At 40.4% G+C, this 27312-nt stretch overlaps 1 protein-coding gene and 2 pseudogenes across 1 annotated transcript in view; 2 read left to right on the top strand and 1 right to left on the bottom strand.

Annotated features, from left to right (window-relative positions):
• Nucleotides 1-2537, bottom strand: part of LOC103301742 (transmembrane protease serine 11E-like) — a 42521-nt gene extending 39984 nt beyond the window's left edge. The window contains exon 1 of the mRNA XM_054728678.1: nt 2499-2537. Coding sequence (XP_054584653.1) covers nt 2499-2506 — 8 coding nt within the window. The 5' untranslated portion in view covers nt 2507-2537. The remainder of the gene's footprint in view (nt 1-2498) is intronic.
• A 15551-nt stretch (nt 2538-18088) lies between these two features.
• LOC114228775 (small nucleolar RNA SNORA44) lies at nt 18089-18204 on the top strand (annotated as a pseudogene).
• A 207-nt stretch (nt 18205-18411) lies between these two features.
• LOC114228776 (small nucleolar RNA SNORA61) lies at nt 18412-18530 on the top strand (annotated as a pseudogene).
• Nucleotides 18531-27312: the final 8782 nt, after the last annotated feature.

Genomic DNA, 27312 nt, shown 5'->3' with positions numbered 1-27312 from the left:
CAGTAGCCTCTCTTTGGTTTCCCATGTCTCCTTAAATTATCTTCTCCTCCTTAATCATCACTACGTTGCATAAATCTTTTCCCTTGAAGGGAAAGGTGACTAGGGAAATAGCACCTCCCATTAAGATATAATTATACCAATTTAAATTTTAAAGAAGGGCTACCTCTTTAAAAGATGACCGATTCCATTTCTGCCTTAATTTCTTTATATCTTACAATCTCCTTTCTTTTTTTTATGGCTTTACACTGTACCAATTCTTCTCAGACTTTTAGTACAAATAAGAATTACCTTGTGTAACTTCTAAAAAATACATTTCCCATCCCTCAACCAGAGATTTATTAGAATTTCTGAAATGAGAACTGGGTGTTTCTATTTTAATATACATCCAGTGAATCTAATGCAGGAGGTTCATGGGCCACATACTGAGAGACAATCATATCCCACTGAGTAAAAATTAAAGTTGTCCGTGATGTTTAATTTAAATATGACTCATTTCACCTTCATCTATTTAAATGTGTGTAAATATTAATGTTTATAAATTTCGTCTGCTGACCTGTAATTCTTATCAGTGGTTGCTGGTGAATACAGTCAGCATGCATCCCCATCATCAGTATATATACAGGGTGGGCAAAAAGTTGGTTTACAGTTAGTTGCTCATATGGAAAATAATACAATAATTAATAAATAATAAATGAATAAACTTTCATGTACTCATAGCTGTAAACCTACTTCTGCCCATCCCTGTATTAATAAGTAGATTCTTCTCTACCCAAATCTCCTCCCTATAAACTTATTCTTGATAAAGTTTTCTTTAACTTTCTGCTATGGGTGTTTGCTCATAAAATTCACATGTTCTCTTCATGCTCAAACAGTATAAAATAAGAATTTGGGGGAAACAGCAGCATAAAAAGAATGTTTACATGGTCTAAATTTCTTCTTACCCTTAAATTAAAAAATAGTGATTCTCATTTAGAATAACTAGAGTAGGGGTGGGGGCTATCAGAAATTTGACTAAAGAGGAACGTGCCATTTAATAAAATCCTCCATCTGTTTCTTATATGACTTCCCAGTTATGAATCAATGTTCTTAAAGATAAATTGCCTACATACATTCTAGTATTTCAATCATATTTCTTTCATGCAAGCATTGCTGTTGGTACACTTACACCGGTAAATGTGCATAGTAAATTTAACCCCTTCTCACTCTAGTTTATTCTCTTAACATCACCAAGGTCAGCTCAAACATGATATGCTCCACTTTTTAGATCAGGATGGTATTTTGTTCACCTTTCTTTTTTTTCCTTGAGATGTACCTCCATCTCCTCTGAAGCAGGACTTAAATAGGTACATCTTTTGCTTCAAATTAGAGACTATACATAGAAAAATTCACTCCAATACCACCCCCCTCCTTATAGCTCCTCTACACAAATCCCAGACTCACTCAGACCCAACATAGAACAACCCTGAAATCTATTGGATATCTTGAGTTTGATAGAGATTCTAACTTTAAATAAAACACTATTTTATATGGTAATATTCTTAAAGACAATGCAGGCAAAAAATGACATAAGGACATAAAACCATCAAGGACTATAGAGAAATACATGCAAAGGCAGGGAGTCTTGAAAAATCTGACTAAATCTGTAGTGTCTTTAGCTCTTAGTTTCTCCATGAACATGTATAGAAGAGTATTAAACTTCTCATGACAAGTATATAGAACTCTCTATCAATGACAGAGCCCTCTTTTCAAAATAGAAATCAGTCTCAATAAAAGATATACCAATACATCAGCCAGAGAAAATAAAATTTTAATCTAAAGATAAAATTATTTTCAGAGTCCAAATTTATACACGGAAACCTGGATAATGTTTCATTTCTATCTTTGAAAGAAAATAACCCCAAAATAATTATGATTAATTTATTAGAGAAGTTGATTGTGGGCAGGTACATCATTAGATTTATTTTTTAAATCCAGCTATAATAGTCTAGTCATAATGTCTTTTTAAATTATTACTCACTCTTTTAAGACATGTACAATTTTTTAAAGTTAAACTATTTACTTAGATAAATAAATGTAATTTGGATCTGCATGATTTCAGATTTCTTTATCATGTATGCCTTTGAAAATAAGAGTATTTTCTCAATAAGACAAAGCTAAAACATGTCCTTTTAGCCCAAGCTAAAAACTTGTTCTTTTCTTCTTCAAACAAACAAACAAAAAAAGCAACTAAAAGAGCTGTTCAAGCAGTATTTACCTTTATCTGTTGTTGAACTCTTCTGAAAGTATTTAGAAAAACATTTTTGGATAAGACACTAGAGAATAAGAAACAAAAATACAGAAAGAATAGAAATCTATTTCTTGATGTAATTTCATGTTAAATATAAAAAGTATTTTTATATGTTACACAAAATAAACCAGAGATCTATATATTTCTTGGTGTGGTTTATGTCTCATTTTAAACTACAAGCTAACTTAAGACCAAAAAAAAAGAAACTCACGGATGCATTTCTGACCAGCAAGGAAGAGTCCTGTGGAGACCAAGGTCTGCAGTCAAGTGTATGCATCCAGGCTCTATCAGCAACTTCCTGGGCTGGATGAGGTGAAGAAAGAAATCACTGATGATCTAAACAGAACCAGTCTGACAGGTCATGGCTAGTATGATGGGAACTGTTTGTGTAATAGTAGGACAAAGTCAGATGTTATAGGGAGCTAGAGAACATAAATAATTTATAAATACTTTCTAGGAGTGGAAACTTAAAAACTATTGTCTTAAGACTCTAAGTTAAAAGTGTTAACATAAATCTGAATTTTTCAAAAAGTCAGATTTTAACTCTAGAAAGAATCTCTAAAGCCATCTTGATCAGCCTCTTCATGTTTCCAGTGAAGAAACTGAGGTTTAAGTTGAATGACTTGGTCAAAATCCCATAGTTTATGAACCACCAAACCAGGAGGAACGCTCGTTTTTTGTTGTTTGTTTTCATAACTAATCTGACATGCTTTCCACTCTACCATGCATATAATGAAAGTTTTCCTTTGGTATTGACTATAATCAATCATTGAAAATATAGTAGAGATTAGAAAAGCATTAATATATTAAAATTATGTGTCATAATTATACTGCTGTAATTTACCCAGTAATTAATTAATTAACAGGAAAGGAGCAAAGGGAAGGCCAGATAATATAAGCATTCCTTTTGTACAGCTGTACCAGAAAGCTGCAGTTTAGCACTCTCCAGCTCTGTTCCCCGCAGATCCTGGGGGGAGGGACTGGACAAAAAAAGAATAGACACATGCCCAGTAAGGTCTGAATGATAGGAGAAAGGTGTTTGTTTGTCATTCACACCTGGGAGCAAGGAATTGGCCAGAATAGGCATGGTCACTACAAGGGCACAAAATCTGAGATACATAAACTCCTGAACAAAGGGAGTTCCCTCTCTTGGGCTCCAGCTCTCTTGTTGCAAGGGGTGCCCTCCTCTGCACTCACCACATGGCCCACAGCCATGTGGGCTCTCCATACACAATGGACGATGGACTAAAATTAGCCTGATGCTGTGCTAGACTCAACTCCACCATGGAACGGAACTTTGGACATTGGCCTTGCTTTTAGTTCTACTAAAGCCCCAGCTCCACATTTTCCAGGACTGATACAAGGGAAATGGGACTTTGGAAACCGAAGGATATAATTTCATGAAAAGAAAGCTTTCTACTACATCTCATCCTCCCATGGGGGCCTCCAGAAATTCTTATTCCTGTGGTATCCCAAGAACCCCACTCCCACTAGCAACAGAGAAATTCCACCTGTGCAATTCTCCAATAGCAATAGTTTCTCTAGAAAAGTTAAGTAGTTTACAAACTAAGACAGTATATTTCTTTCATTATGCTAGAGACAAGCATATGAGCCAACACTGAATCATTACTGTCTCATTCCTGGAAAGTGAATAATATATTTTTAAATATGTTCAGCCCTAGCCAGTGGTTAGAGTATCAGCCCATGCAACAAAGGGTCGTAGGTTCCATTCCTGGTCAAGGACATGTATCTGGGTTGCAGGTTTGATCCCCAGCCCCATCAGGGCTTATTTAGGAAGCAACCAATTGATGTATCTCTCTCATATCGATATTTCTCACTTTCTCTCCCTCCCCTACCCTCTCTCCCTTCCACACTCTCTAAAAATCAATGGAAAAAAATATCCTCAGGTGAGGATTAAGAAACAAACAAAAATGTGTTCTCATATGTGTATGCAAAACTCTGTGTATTTGTGTCACGTTTAATCCTTAAATTGCCTTCCCTAATCCCCATAAAGTAGAGTAGGTGTTTCTTCTCTGTGCTCTCATGGCATCATAACACTTAGCATATTACACTAGAATTTTTTGTGTACTTGTATCTCAACTCCACTAGACTGTGAATTCTTAAAAGACATAAACCTATTCCTAAATCATATGGCTCTCAAATTATGTGTGAAAAGGAGGGAGAGAAGGAAAGTATAAGGAGGTATGTGTAACTAATCTTAAAAATCACCATAGAGTAAGCAAATAGATTCTGTTTCGTATTCCTCTGCATCCATTTATCCAATGGCTCATCTGAACAGATATAGAAGTTGGAATCCACAGTGAAGTGTGGGCTTAGGCTGCTGAGAATTGAATCACTCTTTAGCAGTGACCCCCAAAAAGCCTCTAGGTTGGGGCACACTGTACTTGGGACTAGAGAGACCATGACATCTACCCTGTTTCTGGTCAATAGATTACAATGCTGTAGAATAATATTATATGAACTTGAAGTTAATTACTATATAGTATCAGTTTTCTGTCTACTCACTAGAAAGAGCAATTTAGCCCAAAATAAAAAGGTAACTAATGAAGTAAAAGCTTCCATGTTATGAGATTAAACTGTTCTTATTATACAGTCTTTAAAAAGTGAAATCCTCACTAATGAAACGTTAATCTGGTTGAATAATACCATATTTTATTTTATACTCATGTTTTATGGAAATATTAATTATACTCTTGCTTTTGAAGAAAAACAGAGAGTCTTCCTCAATCAAGGAATAACTGTGGGCCAAGAATTGTCAGACTCATTTTAACAGAATCTCATGACTTTTTTTTTAAACCAAAATCCAGATTCCAAACTCAAATACCAGTAAATCTTTTTATATGGTCCTATGGTTCATATACTTAGGATTATGTATTCCTAATGATGAATTGTTTAAAACCCTATGAATATAAACTAGAATTTATAGAAAACCAGAGACTAAGGCTATGTAAATAGAAGATAAGTGTATATCAACCTAATGATATCAAAAGATAACCATGAGAACATGCTTCCTATGTTAATGTCTTTCATTCAGGCTACTCAGTGAACATAAACAGTGTGTGCCATCAAATTTCATTATATTACTTACACTTTAGTAGATATTTGAAGAATGACAGGGAAAGAAGGAGGAATGAAACATTGGACTCTATCAAATGGAGTATTGCATGTACTTAAGCTTTTCTTTGATAGCGATTCTTAGAGTTGTAGGATAAAAAGCACTATCATTGTTTGAATTAATTGATTTCTAAGAGAGAGAAAAAGGCTCTTAGGGCAAAAGTTTGTCTTTCATTCAAATATTTATTTTCTGTGTTTCTGTTTTTCAGAAGTCATAAATTGTATTCTGTAATCCTTTTGCCCTAAATTATGGTGTGAAGAAAATGTATTCAAAGATGTATCCCCTTCTTTGTGTCTGAGATCAGGGCAGTCAGTCTCCCTGTGTCCTCCTGTGCAATGAACAGCAAAGTCAGAAGGAATATATTTGTGGCCTTGAAACCCACAGCAGACGTTACATTGCATAATTAGTAAAATAGCAACATGACCACAGGCATTTTTACCAGCCAACAAACCATTCCATAGTCTTTCCTGTACACGTCAGTGTCATAACAATGAGGCATGTGATGGCTGTAAGCATGACTATGCTAAAGAAATACAGTGCCAGCGTAGCTAGTCATGGATGATTTTTATCATTTTTTAAATATCCCCCAGCTTGAACCAGGTTATTTTATGCCAGATAATACATGGATGCACATGCATGGTAATATGATTAATTTATAAGAGCACTTGAAGTTATAACATAGCTTATCTTTGTACTGCTAGACCAATCCTTTTATTGGCCAATTAATTGAGTCGTACATTATAGACTGACCACTGTCATTAAACTAGTGAATGAGCTAGTTAGCAGATAAACACAGCTATTGTCATTTGCAGATCCATTTCCTCCTATCATGTATTGTTTTGAAGGGCCTCCTGCACCTTAATTTGTTTAAGCTGAGAAAACAAAGAGCATCAATATAACGAATTAATCTTTGCTTCTATCTCAGTAAAAAGAGATCATGTAAAAGAGCAGCTGAAGAACAAGCTATTAGTCTTATCAGTAACTTTTCTGTGTCAAAATATAATTCTGTGAAATTATATAAAATATAAGAAAATATAATTTTCTTAGCCAAAATATAAGAAAATATAATTTTCTTAGCCAAAATATAATTTGTTTTCTCTATTCCTCTAAGATGTTCTGCATCTGCTATAACTGTCTTCAAAATGCTGGAGATAATTTTTCTGGGCAATGAAGGAGGCTCTGTTAAGCTTTAGATAATGATACATATAACAAAAATATACAATAACAATGTTAAAACGATGTTTTTATTGTTTAATTTATTGGGATATACAATATAGATTGGTTAATATTTTTAAACTAGTGGGTGAAGAAAGATAACATTTTGCGTCCCATTTTACTTTTAAAACAGTTTTTTGCAATTAGTCTTTGAAAATCATTTTGAAGATTAAACAATTTCATGTTGGGGGATCAGCTTACAGTCTTCTGAACAGATTCTTCCTGGGATATAAAGTAAATTTATTTATCTATACTATATCTTTACAAGTATAGTCCCCCAAAATATACAATAAATTGATAAAATAGGGATCAAATTCAAGAAAAAGTACAAATGTAAATATGTTCTACAGGTGGTTTATACTTGCTCTGATAGAGCTGCAAGTTTGGCTTTTGGAGTTTCTGGCAGTAAGAATAATAAAGGAAACTAAGAAAATGTTTTATTATTGAAAGGAAGGAAACACACCAAGAGAAAAATTTTTCTGACACTAAATTTTTGAATAAATTTCTCTCATAAGGTTACACTGAACAATGCATTGAATAATATCAGCAATATGCTTGTCAAAAATTAGAAGAGAGTTTTATATAACTTTCTTATAACAAGTTTAAAGAAGCCTAAGAACATAACTTTGAAGTTGGTGACAGATTTTTATAGAAGATGTATTCATGTGGTCATTAATGTATACTTCCACTGATCTAGCTTGATCTAACGGCAAAACTCAAAGTACCTAAACTAGAGATACTGTGTTCTTTAGATGAACTTTCTTAGATATCACTTTTCTCAGAAGACCTCTATAAGAACAGAGTAGGAATAGTCTGAGTTCATATCCCTGACAAAGGCCTGGAGAGTTAGTATTGTACAGCGTGTCCCAAAAACCAAAAAAATGTATACACGCCTTAACAGCTGATAGTTCAACTGATGTTTCTTTCTTTTAAGATTTAACCCATTGGAACTAATAATTGTATTCAAAGTGGTATACACTTTTTTGGGACACCTGATATATATGTTACTGATTGAGGGAAGATCAATTTACTTTCTTAAACCAAAAGGGCAGTTGACAGAATTAATACTTTATCAAAACTGAGGAGCTGGGTGAATTTTACATTTAAATAAAATAAAATCCCATGAGATTATGATTTTAGATTAGTGCACTTTGACTTAGTAGATCCAGTGTGGTTTGTATTATGTTCTCATTGTCTGGTTACTTGTGTAATGTATCACAACAGGAACATAAATGCAAAATCATTTTATTTATATTACAATCAAGGCTTCCAACCATGATGTATCAAATCTTTTCACATTCCTGAATGGAATCTTGTCACAGAGCATCATTTTCTACTAATTGCAGTTATTAGAATTTGGGTCTAGTTTAAAACTTCAACTGTGCATCTGATATAGATAAGATCATCTTCTTTTCCCCTCAATGCAAGCTTAAATTGGCTGCTTGGAATAGAGAAGTTGGAAGACTCCTCCTTCCTCACTGCTTAGCTCCTCTACTTTTGCAATCAGAGAGGGGAGGTTATCTGTCCCATTTTCAGTATCTCTGTGGGGTTTCTCATAGAAAGGGAATAGGTAACTTTGCTCTTCTTTTCAAGTATGAGCAATAGGGGAAGTCCTATTCAACATCCTGAAATCTTGTTTATAAGTGTATCTAGTTATGTCCCTTAATTTCCACTAGATTTATAGTTAGAGGTAGTTTTTTATCATGATGTTCAATCATTTCTGTTGATTCATTGTATGTATCTATTATTAATCTAAAATCATTTGACTATTCCTACCTCATTTCCACCACGTGGGTCTTCTGTTTGCTCTTAAACCCCTGGTTTCAGTTCTGCCTGATGGCCTTTATGCTGTTCCTACTTCCTAGAATTCTCTTCCCATTGATATTTCCAGCATTTATTAACTTAACCTACGTGACACACTGGTAAATGTCTAAGCTGGGATTTGAGCTCAGTCAGTCTAGTTCTGCTTTAAAGCCTGGGTGTGTTAGCTACTGCATTTTTTAGTACTGGATTTTTAACTTCTGCATTGGTGGTTTTCCAGCCTTAAGTATTTTTTATAAATCATTAAACTCAAGACTTAAAGACTACACATTTTAAATCCATAAGGTTAATCAAGAGAATATACGTAAATTATTTAAATTGTCTGAGAAGAGGCATTCACTATTCAAAATCCAGTCAAAGATACAAAGTCTAGGTGGGTATCTATTTTAAATTTCTTTACTTATAGTTTTATGTAATACCTCATTCTAAAGAGAGATAGAGAGAAAGGAGGGGATATTTAACAATATTAATGATTTGACAGATGATTGCATAAAGGATATTTCCTAATACAAGAAGTATCCAAATTAAATAAGGTTAGGTGGTACTAGGTTAATTGAATTTGAACTGCAGAGTCTAGCAATAGTCATAGAAAGTTATGTTTGGCACATATGTCTCTGTTTGGAAATTATAAAATGATTTTGATTACAGTGAAAGGAAAGGCTCACTGATAGTACAGTCTCTTTTAAGGAAATAACTTTGTTCTTTTTCATTTTTTATTCCTCATAGTATCTAGCACAATGACTGGTACAGCCGAATAACCCAAAAGCATTTACAGAATTACTAGATATCCTATATAATAAAAGCCTAATACGCTAAGTGCCCTACCGTTGGTTCGACTGTTCGACCAGTCGCTATGATGCACACTGATCACCAGGGGCAGATGCTCCAACCAGTAGGTTAGCTTGCTTCTGGGGTCTGGCCGATCAGGACTGGGCAAGATGGGACAGACACACCCTGGAGCCCTCCCGCAGTCCCTCCCTGGCCCTGATCGTGCACCAGTGGGGTCCCTCAGCCTGGCCTGTGTCCTCTAGCAATCTGGCATCCCTCGGGAGATGTCGGAGAGCCGGTTTCGGCCCAATCCCTGCAGGCCAGGCCGAGGGACCCCACCGGTGCATGAACAGTATTGTTATAAAATATGTTGTTCTGCTTACTTAAAACTGGACCTAAGTGAACAACTCTTTTGCTTTTTATCTAAAATCACAAACAAGGCTATTTTGTTAATATCTTTTTTATTGATTTCAGAGAGGCAAGGAGAGGGAGAGAGAGCGAGGGAAACATCAGTATTAAGAGAAAACCACTGATTGGCTCCCTCCTGCATGCCTCACATTGGGGATATAATTATGACAGTTGTTCATATGGAAAATAACACAAGAATAATACAAGAATAAACTGTGCCCTAGCCAGTTTGACTCAGTGGATAGAGCATCGGCCTGCGGACTGGAGGGTCCGAGTTAGATTCCGGTCAAGGGCACATACCTTGTACCTCAGTTGCAGGCTCCTCCCCGGCCCAGGCCCTGTTTGGAGCACAGGCAACCAATTGATGTGTTTCTCTCACATCAATATTTCTCTCTGTCTTTTCCTCTCTCTTGCACTCTCTCTAAAAATCAATGGAAAAATATCCTCACGTAAGGATAAAGAAGAAGAAGAAGAAGAAGAAGAAGAAGAAGAAGAAGAAGAAGAAGAAGAAGAAGAAGAAGAAGAAGAAGAAGAAGAAGAAGAAACTGTGTTTTGAGTATACACAAATACTACTTTTGCCCACCCCTGTTTACTGAGTTCCAGGATTAGAAAGTGGAATGACTAGAATGACTAATTGGTCTCTTCGAGCGGCTAGCAGAGCAGGAGAGGCAGTTATGAATGCTCCATGTGTGGTAAGGTAACAAGGGGCTAAGGAAAGAGAAAATTGAGCAATTGATTCTGCTTGTTAGGGACTTCACAGAAGGCCAAGGACACACAAATAACTAAGATTGCACCAGGATAGCAAAGAAAGTTAATTCCAGGAAGAAGAAGCAGCCTGAGCAAAAGTACTGAGACTTCAATAAAATACACAATACCTTTGTAAGACGTGCACACACAAAAAAGTTCAATGTGAAAGAAATACAGCTGTTTTTTGGTTTTGTTTTAATCCACAACTCTAAGTACTCAAACTCTTTTTGCTAGCCCCTTCTTGATAGGTCAATGTATAAGCAACCCTGGAAACAGTTTCCCATACAGAATGACATTTTTGACAATCCCTTTAACTTCTAAGAAATTATTCTGCATGGCTGAAGAAAAGTCAGCTTTTATTCAAATAGAAGATTATCATTAAGACAGCCCATTCTTTTCTCTCCTCTCATTATACTGCATCACTTTCTTGGAAGACATCCTGCTCTCAGAGAGCCATTTAAGGGACCCTGCTTTGTTCTTCTGAGAACACGGTACTTCACCTAATATAGGCCTTATTAGCCTATTTTGTAACTGTCTGTACATTCATGTCCCTCATGGCAATGTAGACGACTTAAAGACAGGGATTGTGTCCTGCTCTTTAACCATGGTATTCCCAAGACCTATCTCAGCCCCATCAGAACTTATTTGCAGCTCTATCAGAGCAAGTACAAACCATCTGTAGAACATATTTACAAACTTGCAGCTCTATCAGAGCAAGTATAAACCATCTGTAGAACATATTTACATTCGTACTTTTTCTTGAATTTGATCCCTATTTTATCTAAGTGTCATTCAGATAGCTAACTCTCAATAAAGACCTATTGAATGGATAAGTATCTTCACACTTGTGTTTTGGTCGGTTCAAGATCCTCCTGCAGAGGACTGGGCCAGGCCTGGACAAGTGTCAGTAGGAATGGCAGCTAAGGAATAGTTCCTAGGGTAGGACACACTAACTGAGGAGGCTCACGGTAGAAAGAGCAGAATGACTGAATGGGAGCCAAAGTCCTTTAAAAGACTGGAATTTCAAAGTCAAAGAAACCAGGTCAAGGGGCAGAAGTGGGGTCTTAAAATGAGGAGAAAACACCAGGCTGTGCCTCTCAACCTGGGAACTTTGTGTTCGCAGGGGTATTTGTCAGGCTGCCTCAGAGGACAGGAAGCCATAAGATGGACCATCATCCTACAGTGTCGAATTTATTCAATGGTGAGTAAATTAAACATTCTATTTCTATTAAACAGAGAGAAGAGGGTTCATGCAAATTTGCACTGATTTTAATAATAAAAATGAAATTTCAAAATAACTGCTTTCGGTGAGCCATTTCATTTTATATGCCCAAATTCTTAGAGTTGTGTGTTTTTCCCCTGATGTTGGGGATACTACAGTACAAATTTTTGAGAAGCATAGGTAGGGTAAGAAGGTGAGCAAAACCAAATTTTTAAAAAAAATAATTGAAAACAATTTGAAAGGGATCTTGGGCAACTGACAAGAACAATATTGAGCTATCCTTAATTTCACTGGTTTGCATAAAGGTGAAATATTAAGTAGGTGACTAATTCTTAACTTCTTTTTAACTAAAATAATTTTTTTTTATGAAACAACGCTTAAAACAAGGTTTGTCACAAGCTGATAATTGTTGAAGCTAGGTGGTAAATACTTGAAGGTTCATTATACTATTTCCTTCATTTGGGGGGTTATTTGAAATTTGCCAACTAAAAGGTTAAAAAGGTAAACAGAATGCATGGCTATTAATATTATATATAGATGAGCAAAAAGAAGAAAATGTTTAAAAATGTAATTTCATTGTCCATGTATCATCCTTTTATGGTATTACTTTTCTAGACTATTCATAGATACAGACAGATTGATAATTTTTAAAAATCTATAAGAAATGTAACCCCAGTACCCAGATACTATCATATTGTAGGATTAATTTTCTAATCTACTCATAGATAGAGATTAGACAGGTGATAGATATAGATAGATATATATTTTTTAATTTGTTTTTTACTTTCCAAATGCATTCCATGCTACTCTTCATTAATTAGCAGCACTCTGGTTTGGGAAATACACCTTAGCTCAATGAGTGATTGTGATTGCTATAAAGAAACAATTGAAGTGTCCTTAGATAGGTGATTAAATAAGAAAGATGTGGCACATATATATAACTAGAGGCCCAGTGCACGAAATTCGTGCATGGGGGGGGTGTCCCTCAGCCCAGCCTGCACCCTTCTCCAATCTGGGACCCCTCAAGGGATGTCCAACTGCCTGTTTAGGCCCAATCCTACTGGACTGCTGGTTCCCAACTGCTCGCCTGCCTGCCTTCCTGATTGCCCCTAACCGCTTCTGCCTGCCAGCTTGATCACCCCCTAACCACTCCCCTGTCAGTCTGATTGATGCCTAACTGCTCCCCTGCCAACCTGATTGCCCCTAACAGCCCTCTCCTGCAGGCCTGGTCACCCCTAACTGCCCTCCCCTGCAGGCCTGGTCACCGCTAACTGCCCTCCCTTGCAGGCCTGTTCCCCCACAACTTCTCTCCCCTGCAGGCCTGGGTCCCCCTCAACTGCCTTTCCCTGCAGGCCCAGTTGCCCCCAACTTCCCTCCTCTGCAGCCTGGTCACCCCTAACTGCCCTCCCCTGCAGGCTTGATCACCCTCAACTGCCCTCCCTTGCAGGCCTGGTCACTCCCAACTGCCCTCCCCTGCTGGCCATCTCGTGGCGGCCATCTTGTGTCCACATGGAGGCAGCCATCTTTGACCGCATGGGGGCAGCCATCTTATGTATTGGAGTGATGGTCAATTTGCACATTACTCTTTTATTAGATAGGACAGAGGCGTGGTGCACAGGTGGGAACTGGCTGGTTTGCCCTGAAGGGTGTCCCGGATCAGGGTGCGGGTTCGCTTGGGGCATGGGGCGGCCTGGGTGAGAGGCCTGTGGTGGTTTGCAGGCTGGCCATGCCCCCCGGCGACCCAAGTGGAGGCCCTGGTGTCTGGGATTTATTTATCTTCTATAATCGAAACTTTGTAGCCTTGAGCGGAGGCCAGGGCCAGCCAGGGCGGGCGGGAAGCTTGGCTTCCTCCATCGCCGGTGGCAACCCAAGCCTCCTACTTGCTCCAGCTCTGTGGCTGCCGCTATATTTGTTGGATTAATTTGCATACTCACTCCTGATTGGCTGGTGGGTGTGGCTTGTGGGCGTAGCGGTGGTACGATCAATTTGCATGTTTCTCTTTTATTAGATAGTATAGAATACAACTCAGCCATAAGAAAAGATGAAATATTGCCATTTGCGACAATGTGGACCTTTGAGAATATATGCTAAGCAAAATAAGTCAGTCAGATATAACTAAGAACCATATCATCTCACTCATATATGGGATATAAAACTGAAACTCATAGACACAGACAACACTATGGTGGTTCCCAGAGGGAAGGGGCATGGGCTAAGGATAAAGGGGGCCAAATATATGGTAACAGATTATTTGACTTTGGATGGTGGCCACACAATGCAATATACAGAGCATGTATCACAGAAATGTATACTTAAAACCTATATAATCTTATTAACCAACTAGGGGCCCAGTGCATGAATTCATGCACCTTGAAAGGAACTGTGGGCCATGAGGCTGCAGTGGGTACAGGGGCAGGTCTCAGACCATACTCTGCGCCCCCACCTGGCCCCTCCCACCACAGCCCCCAGTCCCCTGTCTGCCAGCAGCCCTGCTCCCGCTGCCACCGCTCACAACTACTGACACTGTGGAGCAATTAGGGCTGGCACCAGCAGCGGGTGCGAGCAGGGCCAGCGCCATCAGTGGATGCGAGCAGCAGCTGCTGCCCCGATCACCCTTCAGGAGCAGGGGGAAGTGGAGAAGCCCTCAGGGGTGATCAGGGCTGACAGCTGCTGCTCACACCCTCTGACAGCGCCGAGCAATTGGGAACAGTGCCAAGCACTGGCAGTGGGTGTGAGCGGGGCTATTGCTGACAGCGGATGCTAGAGGCAGCTGCCGGCCCCATCACCCCTCAGGGCTTCAGCCCCGATCACCCCTCAGGAGCCGGAGGAGGTGGAGAAGCCCTGAGGGGCGATCGAGGCTGGCAGCTGCCTCTCGCCCCCGCTGACAGCGCCCAGTGATTGGGGCCGGCACTGGGCGCTGGGCGCCGGGTGCTGGCAGCAGGTGCGAGAGGTGGCTCCAGTGCCAGCAGCGGGTGTGAGTGGGGCTGGCGTGGGCACCAGGTGTGAGCGTCGGGCAGGACCGTGGTGCACAGGAGCAAAGAATTTTAAGTAACCACCAGAGGCTTGCCCCGATGACAGTGACCGGCACCCCGCCTTGGTCTGGCGCCCCCGCTCACCTGCTCCACCATCCCGCTGTGGCCGAGGCCCACCATGTTCCACACTCTGCCACCTGCTGCCGATGCCCACCTTGTTCCACGCGCGCCCCCTGGTGGTCAGCTCACGTCATAGCGACCAGTTCTTCATTTGTTCTGCCGTTCAGTCTATTTGCGTATTAGGGTTTTATATATATAGATGTCATCCCAATAAATTTTATTTTTAAAGAAAGAAGCACATTTCCTTTGCCAACTGAGTCTATTAATTGTCATATGATGTAAATCTAGCCCTTGACAAATTAGGAGATGGTTGCTAGAGATTTCCAAAAAATTTCTTATTCAGTTTTTACAGCAAATGATAGTCATTCTCTCCTTCTCTATCTTAATGTGAATGAAGAAGCAAGTAGTTATGCCCAATTGCTCCTGGAATCTATCTTACAATTATTTTGGGAACCAGCTGTAGGATGAAGCAGACATCTTGGGTAACAGAATAGAGAAACAGATTCCTTGATAGCATCACTGGGTCCCTGAATCAACCAATCCTGAAACCTGCTCTAGGTCTAGACTAGATCAATTGGATTAACAAATCTAACAATTAGAATTATAAAAATAACTATATTATTTTTAATTCATTTTGAGTTGAATGCTGCCAAAGTATCCTGACACCCTATAGTTTAGTCTTTTTGTCTACTTAATGCTATATCATGAACATCTGTCGACATCAACACTTGCAATTCCACAGCATAATTTTAAATGCCCCATTATGTACCTTTCCAACATCCTCAAAGTTTATCGTGCAATTTTCTTATGATGTCAAATGCATGACGTTCTTTAACAGTGAACCCATTAAAGACATGGCCACAATATCAGCACCCTTTCTGAAAGCAGAACTACCCCTCCATCAAATGACCACTATGGTAATATAGCAACCCTATGATCAAAACTTTGTTATCTAAGTTCAACCAAGATAGCAGTCCTTTCATGTAAGTTTTACAATGTATTGTCTTCTTTCCCCCTTTAATGGGAGCAAAGGTTACTATAATCCAATACCATGTCATGTAGGATGCTATGCAAATCCCTCCTCACTGAGATCCAGGCAATAGATTTTTTGTTGTTAATTCTCACCCAAGGATATTTTTCCATTTGATTTTTTTAGAGAGTGAAGGAGAGAGGTAGAGTCAGAGAAACCAGAAGACTAGGATTAGCTAAAGAGAATAGACAATAATTTCTCTTTTAGCCATAGCATTCCTTTCTGTTATTGAAGAACCCCTATTGATGGGTGAAGAAACTGTGTGCTGATCACTATTCTAAATTATGTATATGTATTAGTTCATTTGACCCTGACAGCAAACCTATTAACCCCATTATACAGATGAAGAAATTGAGGCTTAGAGAAGATAAGTAAGGTACTCAAAATCTGTCAGTAAATATTTTTTTAAAATATATTTTATTGATTTTTCACAGAGAGGAGGGAGAGAGAGAGAGAGTTAGAAACATCAATGAGAGAGAAACATCGACCAGCTGCCTCCTGCACACCTCCTACTGGGGATGTGTCCGCAACCAAGGTACATGCCCTTGACCGGAATCGAACCCGGGACCCTTCAGTCCGCAGGCCGACGCTCTATCCACTGAGCCAAACCGGTTTCGGCTGTCAGTAAATATTGAACTAGGTTAGGACACAGGCAGTCTGGCTATAGATTTGAGGCCATAAGGTGAATCAAAAAAAGATTGCTGGATCAGGCAAAGGGAACTTTAGCAGTGACTTTCAAGACAGAAGATCTATGAGGCAGAAGTTGGTTTGAGGTATGCTGAGAATAAAACTCGGAGGTTTGAACATGAAGCTCTCTATCAGTTATGAGGATAGATAACAAATGAGAAATTAGCTAAAGGAATGGAGAAAGACCTGAGAATGAAGGAGGACAGCATTCCTGAGACCCATGGGTAATCAAGGTAAGAGGTCTAAGTAAAACAGAAGAATGGCTAAACTTGCATTTGTATGTTAAAAAGGGTGGGGGGGGAGAGGGAATAAGTCCTAACAAACAGGACTTTCCATGAACACCCATGGAACCATAATCACAGTGAGTGATTCTTTCCATAAACAGCCTAATCATTGAGAATTCTCCTTAAGCTATTTATCAAAATATTCAAAGCACAATAAATACAAATCCATAATAATTTGTTTTCTGGAAATTGCCTATGTGTGTTCTCCATTTTGTCTGAAGTCTGATCAACTTAAGTATTTAAAGTAGTTAACCAAATTTTAAAAGTTTTCATTACTTTGAGAGGTTACAGGATAGAAGCTTTAAAAAGATGCTTACTGCCCTAGCTGGTTTGGCTCAGTGGATAGAGCATCAGCCTGTGGACTGAAGGGTCCCAGGTTTGATTCTGGTCAAGGGCATATGCCCGGGTTTCCGCCCCGATCCCCAGTAGCGGGTGTGCAGGAGGCAGCGAATCAATGATTCTTTCTAATCATTGATGTTTCTATCTCTCCATTTCCTTTCCTCTCTGAAATTAATAAAAATATATACTTTAAAAAAACTCAAACAACATGCATATACAGAGTCCATTTCTGATTTGTTTTTTATATTTAAGAACTGAAGGGAACTTAAAAATAAAATTTCACAAATGCAGAAGCAAATCAACAGAGTTAAACACGAAGCTAAACTCTCCATGCCAAATACTTACAGTTTTTTTTAAAAAACAAAGAAAAACTTTGCCTCTTAAGTCTGTTACTTGGCATAAAGATAAAGATTCCTTCCAATAAACCTTAATATTTGGGCATTAGAAGAAATTTTAAAAAAGAATATTATCAAGCTGTAAATAAATAACAAAGTCTGAATGAATACTTCACCCATCTCTGTTCCATAATCACAACTAATATTGTTACAAGTCAACTGTTTCAAATACTATCAACCATACTTTCTGGTTTGCCTTAATTGCTTCTCATCATCATTTAATGAAGGGTTATGTCTTTAAACTACAGTAAATCTACTATAATATATGTATATGCATATGCTAAGTGTACGATGTGTATGTGTGTGTCTGTCTGTGTATGTTTTGAGGAGAAATGGACAGAACTGGGAAATGAGAACTGAAGTAAATTTTTAAGGAACAAATATGGAATACAAGAGAATATTCTAACTTTTTTAAGTTTGATTTTTTGAGATAATTCTATGGATAATTATTTGACCATAATATTAAGTACAAAACACACATGGTGATGACTAAAAGATGGAGGACAGACTTCCAGTGGTAAACATTTGATGTAATCTTCTTCCATACTAAAGTCATAGAATTAAGGAAACTATTTAAAATTAATAAATAAAAATAGCCATAGTAAAAACCAAACAAACAAGAACTTAAAGAACTACAAAAACAGTAATTAACCTTTGAAAAATACAGACAAGAGAGAGGTCATTCTCCAACTGCCTGCAAGAGCAACCTGGAGAGACTTTGACCACTCAGGTCAGCATAATACCTGCAGCTGCCACTCGCCTTTCCCATATCTCAGACCTGGGCTTTGGGAGCCTTCCATCTGGGTCCATGCAGGTGGATGTTCTGAATCAACTTTTTGGTTTAGAGCTCTCACACTTTTTTCCTGTAGGTTGCCTCCATGTTTCCTGGCAGTGTCTGATAATGACATAGCTGAGGATACCAGTTTGTTGCTGCCCCTATGTTTTAGAATAAGGTAAAGTTAGATGTTGAAAACAACCTGACCCTCCGGTTCCCTTTCCCGTCAGATCTGAACACCAATCTTGTGGACATAAAGGAGGAAAAGTAATAGGGAAGCTGGCCTCACAGTGCTTATAGTCTGTGGGCTAGTTTCAAACAAGGTTGAAAAAAAAAGAAAAAGAGAGAGAGGTCACAGTCCAGGATTCTCTTGGGAAAGTTTTAACCTAGCAGATGAGAGCAGCAACACAAGTGCTCCATGTCTGTAAGATAATGAAACCCAGAAGAATAGACCCAGAAGCAACTGGTGGGATGGTTAGTTGGAGTATCTCAAAGGAAGGGCCAAAAAGAAAACACACACACACACACAACACACACACACACACACACACACACAGAGGGCCAGGTCAATCCTTGCATTTCTCTCTCCTTCCCCTCTTATAAGACAAATTGCAGTACCTATCTCCAGTCAGGAAAAGTGGACATGGGCACTTAGGCCCCAGCAGATAAATAGAGCAGTGTCCTAGACAGCTGGCGAGACTAAGAGGAATGGAGAGCACTCATAATCCAAAAGACCAGTCATCAAATTACCTCACCAGGCATAACATCTTTCAGTAGATTTAGAGAGAATGTGGTAGAAGAACTATTTCAGGAGGTAATTGCCTAGAATTTTCCAGAACTACATAAGAACATAAAACCTCATGAAGGGCCAGTGAATGTCATGCAAAATTAAAAACACAAAAGCATGATGGTGAAATCTTAGAATATGAAGTTAAAGAGGAAAACACTGATGCTACTAGACAAAAACGACAGATACCTTACAGGATAATAATAATAGACTTTTTATCAGCATACTGCTTGCAATGAAACACCTGAGCCAAATATTGAGTGAAAAAATATATATATATTGAACCTGAAATTCTATACCTAGTCAAATTATTAAGTCAACAAAGTCATTTTTAGAGAAAACAATACTGAGAATTTAAGTCTTCTTTTCTAGCTCTGTATGCATTTAGTTTAATATTATTTAAATAAGTTTTAGTCTAGTGGCCCTGTATACGGATTCGTGCACATTGAAAGGAAATTAATTAGAAGAAATATTTTAATATTCCTATTCGCCCTTTCTCTATAATAGAAGTGTAAACCAAATTAATGATCGACAATGACAGATAGAAACACACATGTGCGATTGGCGCCAGCTAGAGCTTTATATGTATTGTGCATACATGAGTCAACTTAGCCTTTTATAGATATAGAATAAACTTGCTTAATTTGACCTGCTTTCTGATTTAGCTAAACTTTTTCCAGCCCATTGAAACACCCCAACTTCTCTTTCACGTAATTGTCAGCAATACAGCAGTAAATATCAACACAAATCAGATTATTATTATAGATCACGAGGGAGAACAAAGGGTAAAATATTTAACTGCAGCAGTGTTTGACTATATTCTGCGCAGTGAGAAAACCTGAAGTCATTTTCAAGGTCCACCATTTCTTACTTCTTTTCAGTTGGGTCAAGTTTCTAAACTTTCTAAATCTTCATTTTCCAAATAATGAAAAGAAAATAGGATTCTACCGAGTCTCCTATCTACCTACTCCAGGATTTCTGTGAGGATCAAATGAGATGAGGCACAAGAAAACACTTCACAAACATTTGGTTAAAGTGTAAAATATTTGACCTGGCTATAAAGCAAGTCGTGTTCCTGGGCTGAAGAAACTCCAAGGGGGCTAGTCACTAGGGAGAGGAAGGTGAGCGTTGCTATGTGACATCATTATCTGGCACCCACAGTGACCATTTCTGAGCTGGGCTGGGCTGTGGGCCGCATTTTGCACCATGGCAGTGTTGGCTTCGCTCTGGGGTGTTGGTGGGGCCTGTGTCCCACTTGGGGGAAGCCGAGTGTTGCTTTGTCTGTGCCAGGTCAGCGCTGTTGTTTCTCTGTAAATGGCCAGTACGCGTCACGACAGCTCCTACATTGAGCATCTGCCCCCTGGTTGTCAGTGCGCATCATAGTGACCAGTCGTATGAGCGGAGGGACACTTAGCATATTAGCCTTATATATATATATATATTAGAGGCCCGGTGCATGAAATTCGTGCACGGAGGGTGGTTCCTCAGCCCGGCTTGCACCCTCTCTAATCTGGGACCCCTTGGGGGATGTCTGACTGCCGGCAGTCAGACATCCCTCTCACAATCCAGGACAACTGGCTCCCAACCACTTGCCTGCCTGCCTGCCTGCCTGCCTGATTGCCCCTAACCCCTCTGTCTGCCAGCCTGATCACCCCTACCTTGCCCCCCTGCCAACCTGATCGCCCCTACCTTGCCCTCCTGCTGGCCTGATCGCCCCTACCTTGCCCCCCTGCTGGCCTGATCACCCCTACTTTGTCCCCCTGCCAGCCTGATCGCCCCTAACTGCCTTCCCTGCCAGCCTGATCTCTCCCCTAACTGCTCTCCCCTACTGCCTCTGCCTGCCTGATCGCCCCTAACTTCCCTCCCCTGCTGGCCTAATCTCGCCCCCAACTGCCCTCCTTTGCTGGCCTGATCTCGCCCCCAACTGTCCTTGCCTGCAGGCCTGATCTCACCCCCAACTGCCCTCCTCTGCTGGCCTGATCACCCCTAACTGCCTCTGCCTTGACCCCACCACCATGGCTTTGTCCGGAAGGAAGTCAGACATCTGGAAGATGGCTGGTCGACCCAGTCTAATTAGCATATTACACTTTTAGTAGTATAGATAGATTATATAGGATAGGATTGCTTAAATGGTGGTCGGGGAGCCTTTTTCAGCAGGAGGAGATAGCTCTTAGCAGACAAAAACACATAATCCCTATATATGGACTGATAGCCAACCATATGTACTATACTGCCAAACTGGTCATTAAAAAATTAAATCACTTTCTTACACCTTACACCAAATAGCTGTTGCCCTTAAAACCCCTCCTCAGCCCCACCTTAGGTTCTGCCTTCACAGTTCACCCAGAGTACTTTCTGATTGGTCAGTTTCTATGCCAGTCAGCGTCAAAAGCTCCACCTCTTAGGCAGCCATTGGCTGCTCTCAATTCACCCAGATTTGGTTCTGATTGGTTGGTTTCTATGCCAGGCAACGTCTTCGGGCCTATCTCTGGGTCTGATCATAGAGGCAGGGCTGATCAGCAGCCGTCCAGGCTGCTGGCAAGCAGGCTGAACTGCTGACCTCTGGGAGAGAGAGAGGCTTGGCTGTTGGCGAGGCCCGGAGAGAGAAGCAGGGTCTGATCACTGCTCATCAGCCCCGCCTCTCTCTCTTTCTGAGAGGTCAGCAGTTCAGCCCATTTGCCTGCTGCATGTGCAGCCTGGCGTTCGGTCAAGCCTTCGGTTGTTTTGGATGTTATAACCCTGGCTCTTTATATATATAGATAGCTGACCCAATCCATAGGCCTTCTGCCAAATGCCTACTATGTGTGAAGGTTTTCTTTAGCTTCCCTGCAACTAAATTGATTCTTTGGAAGCCACAGTCAGTTTGCTCCTTTGGCTAATACACTTATTTTTGCCCATTCCCTTGTGCCTCCCACCACCTTACAAAGGATGATCTAGATTTTAAATCAATTTGAAATCTCCGGTCCCTGGCCTGATTCCCTTATTTGTAAGGCCCATCCTACTACAGCCCCACATGTCTGCAGACTTGAGTCAGGGCCTCTCCCAACCTGGCTCATTCAAGTGCCACTTAAACTTTGGTTAGGACAGATTAAAACTTTTAGTAATACACAAGATTATATGTTATTTTAGTGTTAGGCTGTAATGTGTCAATAGTAAATGAGAAGAAATAAAAGAGTCACCTAGCCTCTTTAAATTTAAATCTCAGCCCTGCAATTAACTAGTTGTGTGGCACAGGGCAAGTTTTACTAAACATGCCTAAACCCTTTTTTATAAAATGAGAATACCCTAGGGTTATTGTGCAAAACAAATGACATAATATATTTCAGGGGCTAAACAATGGTAGACTGTCAATAAATGTGAACTTTCTGCACTTCATTACTCTTTTGTTTAAAAATATTTTATTGATTTTTTACAGAGAGGGAGGGAGAGGGATAGAGAGTTAGAAACATTGATGAGAGAGAAACATCGATCAGCTGCCTCCTGCACACCCCCTACTGGGGATGTGCCCACAACCAAGGTACATGCCCTTGACCGGAATCGAACCTGGGACCCTTGAGTCCACAGGCCGACACTCTATCCACTGAGCAAAACCGGTTAGGGCCTTCATTACTCTTAATAGCAATTCAGACTTTGCAGGTAGACAAATGTGAATTCATGTAACCTTGAAAAAGAATTTGAGAAATAAAAATAGAAATTTATTTGCCAGTCCATGAATACATAAAAGTTAAAAACAAGCTGAACATACAAGATATTTTAATTTACCCACATTGCATCTGTGAATGAATGCCTATTTAAAATCAAACTATCAAAAAAATAAAAATATCAAATATTTGAGTATGTAAAATACATAAAGAACTCCCAATGTATTAATTTATTATTACTTTTACTCCCTATGCATTTATGCCATGTACTTATATAACATATTTGTGTAACTAACATATATAATCAGTACACTTGCTTGTTGATTTATAATGAGAAATATTGTCAGTCTAATTAAGTGGGCCATGTTTTTTTGGTTTGGCCTGACCAGCACATTCTCTTCTGGTAGGCAAATCTACTAGGCAAACCAAATTTTTAGAATACTAGAGGCCCAGCGCATGATTAAATCGTGCAGGTAGGGTCCCTAGGCCTAGCCTCCTGTGATCAGGGCCATCTTCTGCCTGTTTGCCAGTCCCCAGGCCCAATGCTGCCTCCGCCGCCGCCACTGAGCTGCCAGGCTGTTGGGATCACCAGCTCATCCCCAGCTGCTGCCGCTGCTGCTGGGGCTTGAGGCGCTGACGAAGGGAGCAGGACAGGGGATCCAGGTGCATGCACGTGCACCAGGCCAAAAGCCTCCGTCAGAGGCTTTTGGCCTGGAGCCGGTGCGGACAACCGGCTCCCCGCCTCCGATGGCAGGGGAGCCGGGTGTCCGGGGTGTCCGAGGCAGCCCCTCTCAATGGCCGGATATGCCACCCCGAGTCCCGCCCCCCAGCCTCCCACCGCCCAATCGTGGGCGTAGCGGAGTGATGGTTATTTGCATATTACCTTTTTATTAGGTAGGATTTTCTAGTGAGCATGAAATCAGGACCATAGACAGTAATTATATAATTCCAATGTACCTGGCACAGTCCCCCACAATGGACATCTACCTGCTAACTTATCCAAAACCTAGAGGTGGCCTCTCACCTTCTCCCCAGCAGGATGTAGTTTCTTCCTACTGGTGGTAGACTTTGGGACTCTGCTTGTTTCTGCTTCTGTGGCTGAACTGTTCTTTTATTAAATTTGTTTTGGCTTCAACCACAGTTCCTGGACTATGTAGTGGAAAGTAAACTTTAAATTTTGAAGCAGGAAAAGCTTTCATGAGGAGGTGGCATGTAGTTTTTCTGCATAATGGTATGGAAATTGGGTGGACCCTTTTACAGTTGTACACAAGTAGCTCTTCCTTATTCTTGAGGAGAGTCCTGAATATAGGGCCCCTGGAAGAAGCCTGGCATTGGACTTAAGTGTCCTGCTGAGTAATGTAAATTTGGTTTACCAGCAAACTGCCTCCACAGAGCTAAAGACAGTTTCCCTTAAATCTGAATTCAGTCTGTTTCCTACTTGAAAATTACTATTTCGTTGAAGGCTGTGTTTATAATTTTATTCAAGAATTTTCTCCCAGGAGAGTAAGAGATAAAATCATATTATATGTGCAGTTGCAACTTTTCTTTGCCTCATCCTGAAGGCAAGACTGATAGCAAACTGTATTGCATTTGGTGCAGTGATGGCTGGACTATAATGTAACCCTTTCATATAAACTGTTATTGGAGACGGAATTGGGCAAACTTTGACGGTTTGAGTAGTTGGTGGGGCAAGACCCCAGTAGTGGTAAAGCTGTGTAATTTCCCCTGAAAAGAGTGGAAATATCACTCACATGCACTGTGTATGTGAGTGTGTGTGTGTGTGTGTGTGTGTGTGTGTGTGTTGGCACATGCCACATGAAAATCTAATGGTTGCTGTTGAGGGGCTTGGAAGTGTAGTTGGGCTATGGGTTCTAACAGTAGCTAATTGTAGTAGTGGCTGTTAGTCAATTATTATAAACTAGTGTGTCAGAGTCCCACAGAAGTGTTTGATTTGGCCATGGCAATGTAATTTTAAAAAATCATGTACCAGTGTTGAAAACTAAGGTTTCACTTAAAAATATGTTTCAGCCCTAGCCGGTTTGGCTAAGTGGATAGAGCATTGGCCTGGTGACTGAAGAGTCCCAGGTTCCATTCTGGTCAAGGGCACATGCCTGGGTTGCAGGCTCAATCTCCAATAGGGGGTGTGCAAGAGGCAGCTGATCAATGATTCTCTCTCATCATTGATGTTTCTATCTCTCCCTCTCCCTTCCTCTCTGAAATCAATAAATGTATATATATATTGTTTTAAAAAAATATGTTTCAAACTCTTCTTGCAAAACCAGACCTGGTGAAACTAAGTCTTGTTCCCACAGGTCAATAATCAGTTGGCTCTAAATAGCAGCTTTTCCTTTAAAATGAGTGGTGTGCTAGCCAGTTCATCACCAATCTCACATTGCCTGTAATTTCTTGACATTAAAACCAAATGTCATGGCCACTTTTCTTACACCAAAGAGTCTTCACACATTTCCATTAGCAGCCAGACCTCTGCTGACATTTTGAGTTTGCAACTCCTAATGCCTCCCAAGTCTTGCCAAGACCCTAGCAGGGTCTCAACCTTCTCATGGAGAATTACAAGAGCAGTGTCTGGGCAGGAGCTGGGCTGGCAATGCCTACGGGAGGGGCAGAGTGAACATCTGATAAACAGCAGCAAAGGTAACAGTCTTGTCGGCCAGCAGGCTGGGAAGGCTGCAGGCTGGGATCTGACTACAGCCAAGCTCCTGGCCACATTTGAGGCAGCACCCTGGAAACTCTCCAGACAGGGTGCTAGACAAACAGGGGCTGATATCTGGTAAGCAGAGAGGCAGAGGCTTCTCCATAATTATGCAGACAGGAAAATGGAACATACCCTCTGTTTGTAATGACAGGCTGGTGAAGCTGGAGGCCTGTGTTGCACAAGTTCTGCGGGAGGCATCTCAGGGTCACATCTTCACCTTTACAACAGCCACTTTCTCGCTTGTTTCCCACTCGGTCTTACCTTGCATGTGAAGGCATGTTACCTACCAGGCTTTGGCTTGAAATGGAGCATAGAGCAAGTGGTATTCTTTTGGAAGTAGCAACTAGGGAAAAGAAGTAAAAACAGTGACATGTTTTGCAGGGGCTGGAGAGTAACCCTGATTCGGATGTGGGTCACATAGTCTCACAGAGATCACATCGTGAGCCTTCTATTTTCCTCTATTATGATAAATGTTTAATCCCTATGGATATTTTGCATATACGTAGACTAGAATTGTACAGCAGAGAATTCTGTTCTTTAAAAAATTGACAATATGTAAGTTGGTGCTGTTGTATCGGCTGTGTTGCAGTCCAAGATTGAGAATTCTGACAGTTGTAATACTGGGATTGGATGTAACATGGATGTGGAGTGGGTGTCTTCTGTTTGGAAGGAACCACACAAACACAAGAGGTGAAGCTCCAGCTGAGCATTATCATCCAAAGAGATGTGGAATTTTAGTTTTGCTGGAGAGTCACTAGAGAGTCATTTGTGAATGGAGCTGTGCACTGAGACAGAGACAGAAAGCCTGTCAGATAAGAATAAGGGAAGGATATCAAAGCTCCTCTATGTTGGATTATTTTTAACAAATCCATCCTATTTATGTGAATAATTTTTACTTCACTTTATAAATATGAAAACTATCTATACATAGTGTCTACTGATTGTAATTGTTATCCTATATAATAAAAGGCTAATATGCAAATCGACTGAACAGCAGAACCCGGAGAACTCTCCGATGCAGGGCTGACTGGCAGCCATTGCTGTTTGCTCTGCCCTGGTGATTCCCTGAGACCTCACCCCACCCCAATTTACAACCCTACCCAAGCTGTGCACAGCAGCTTTTGCATATGAATGGCCTATCCTTTTGCAGCCTAAAACCTAACAAACTACAGCTAGGCCAGAGAGCTCTAAAGCTTCCAAAAGAAAGCCCAAGGCCTGGCAGCAGCAGTCTGCCTTGCTTCACAGCTGGGCCTCATGTGGGCACTTCCAAACTCCAAACAAAGAGAAGGAATCTTCAGATCTCTCTGTAGCTCCTGCTGGGTGGCCTCAGGCAGTGACTGACTTTGCACCTCCTTGGAGATCTAAGAGCCAGTGTACCCAGTGGTGAGTGTGAGATCATACCAGATTACAACACTTCACATCCATAAGTGACACACTCAAGGGGCAGACTCAGTGAGCACCAAAACCTCACTGAAGCAAGTCTTGCCCCATAAGGGTATCTCCAGCACAGCAGTTCTTCCATTGTAGAAACAGCTGGTCCTCATAGCCAATTGGCCTGGAAGTCAATTCCTCCCAGTGATACCAACAGCAATCAAGGCTTAACTTCAACAAGACTGTGCACACAGCCCACAAAGGGGTGTACCAAGAGTGTCCACCTCAGGTGATTAGGGAGGCTGAGCCACTGGGTCCTATAGGACACCTAGCACACAAGGCCACTCTATCAACACAGGGAAGCAGCCAAAATTTGGAGACAAAGAAACAGGTCACAAATGAAAGAAATGGAGGAAAGCAAATGACTGGATATAGAGTTCAAAACCACAGTTATAAGGTTACTCAAGAATCTTCTAGAAACCTCTGAGAAATTTAGTGAGACCCTCAAGGATATGAAAAAGGACCAATCAGAAATTAAGCATACACTGACTGAAATAAAGAATAATACATAGAGATCCAACAGCAGACTGGAGA

Source organism: Eptesicus fuscus, chromosome 2 (assembly GCF_027574615.1).
Source record: "Eptesicus fuscus isolate TK198812 chromosome 2, DD_ASM_mEF_20220401, whole genome shotgun sequence".
NCBI classification, from domain to species: domain Eukaryota; kingdom Metazoa; phylum Chordata; class Mammalia; order Chiroptera; family Vespertilionidae; genus Eptesicus; species Eptesicus fuscus.
This window is presented reverse-complemented; position numbering and strand designations above follow the sequence as displayed.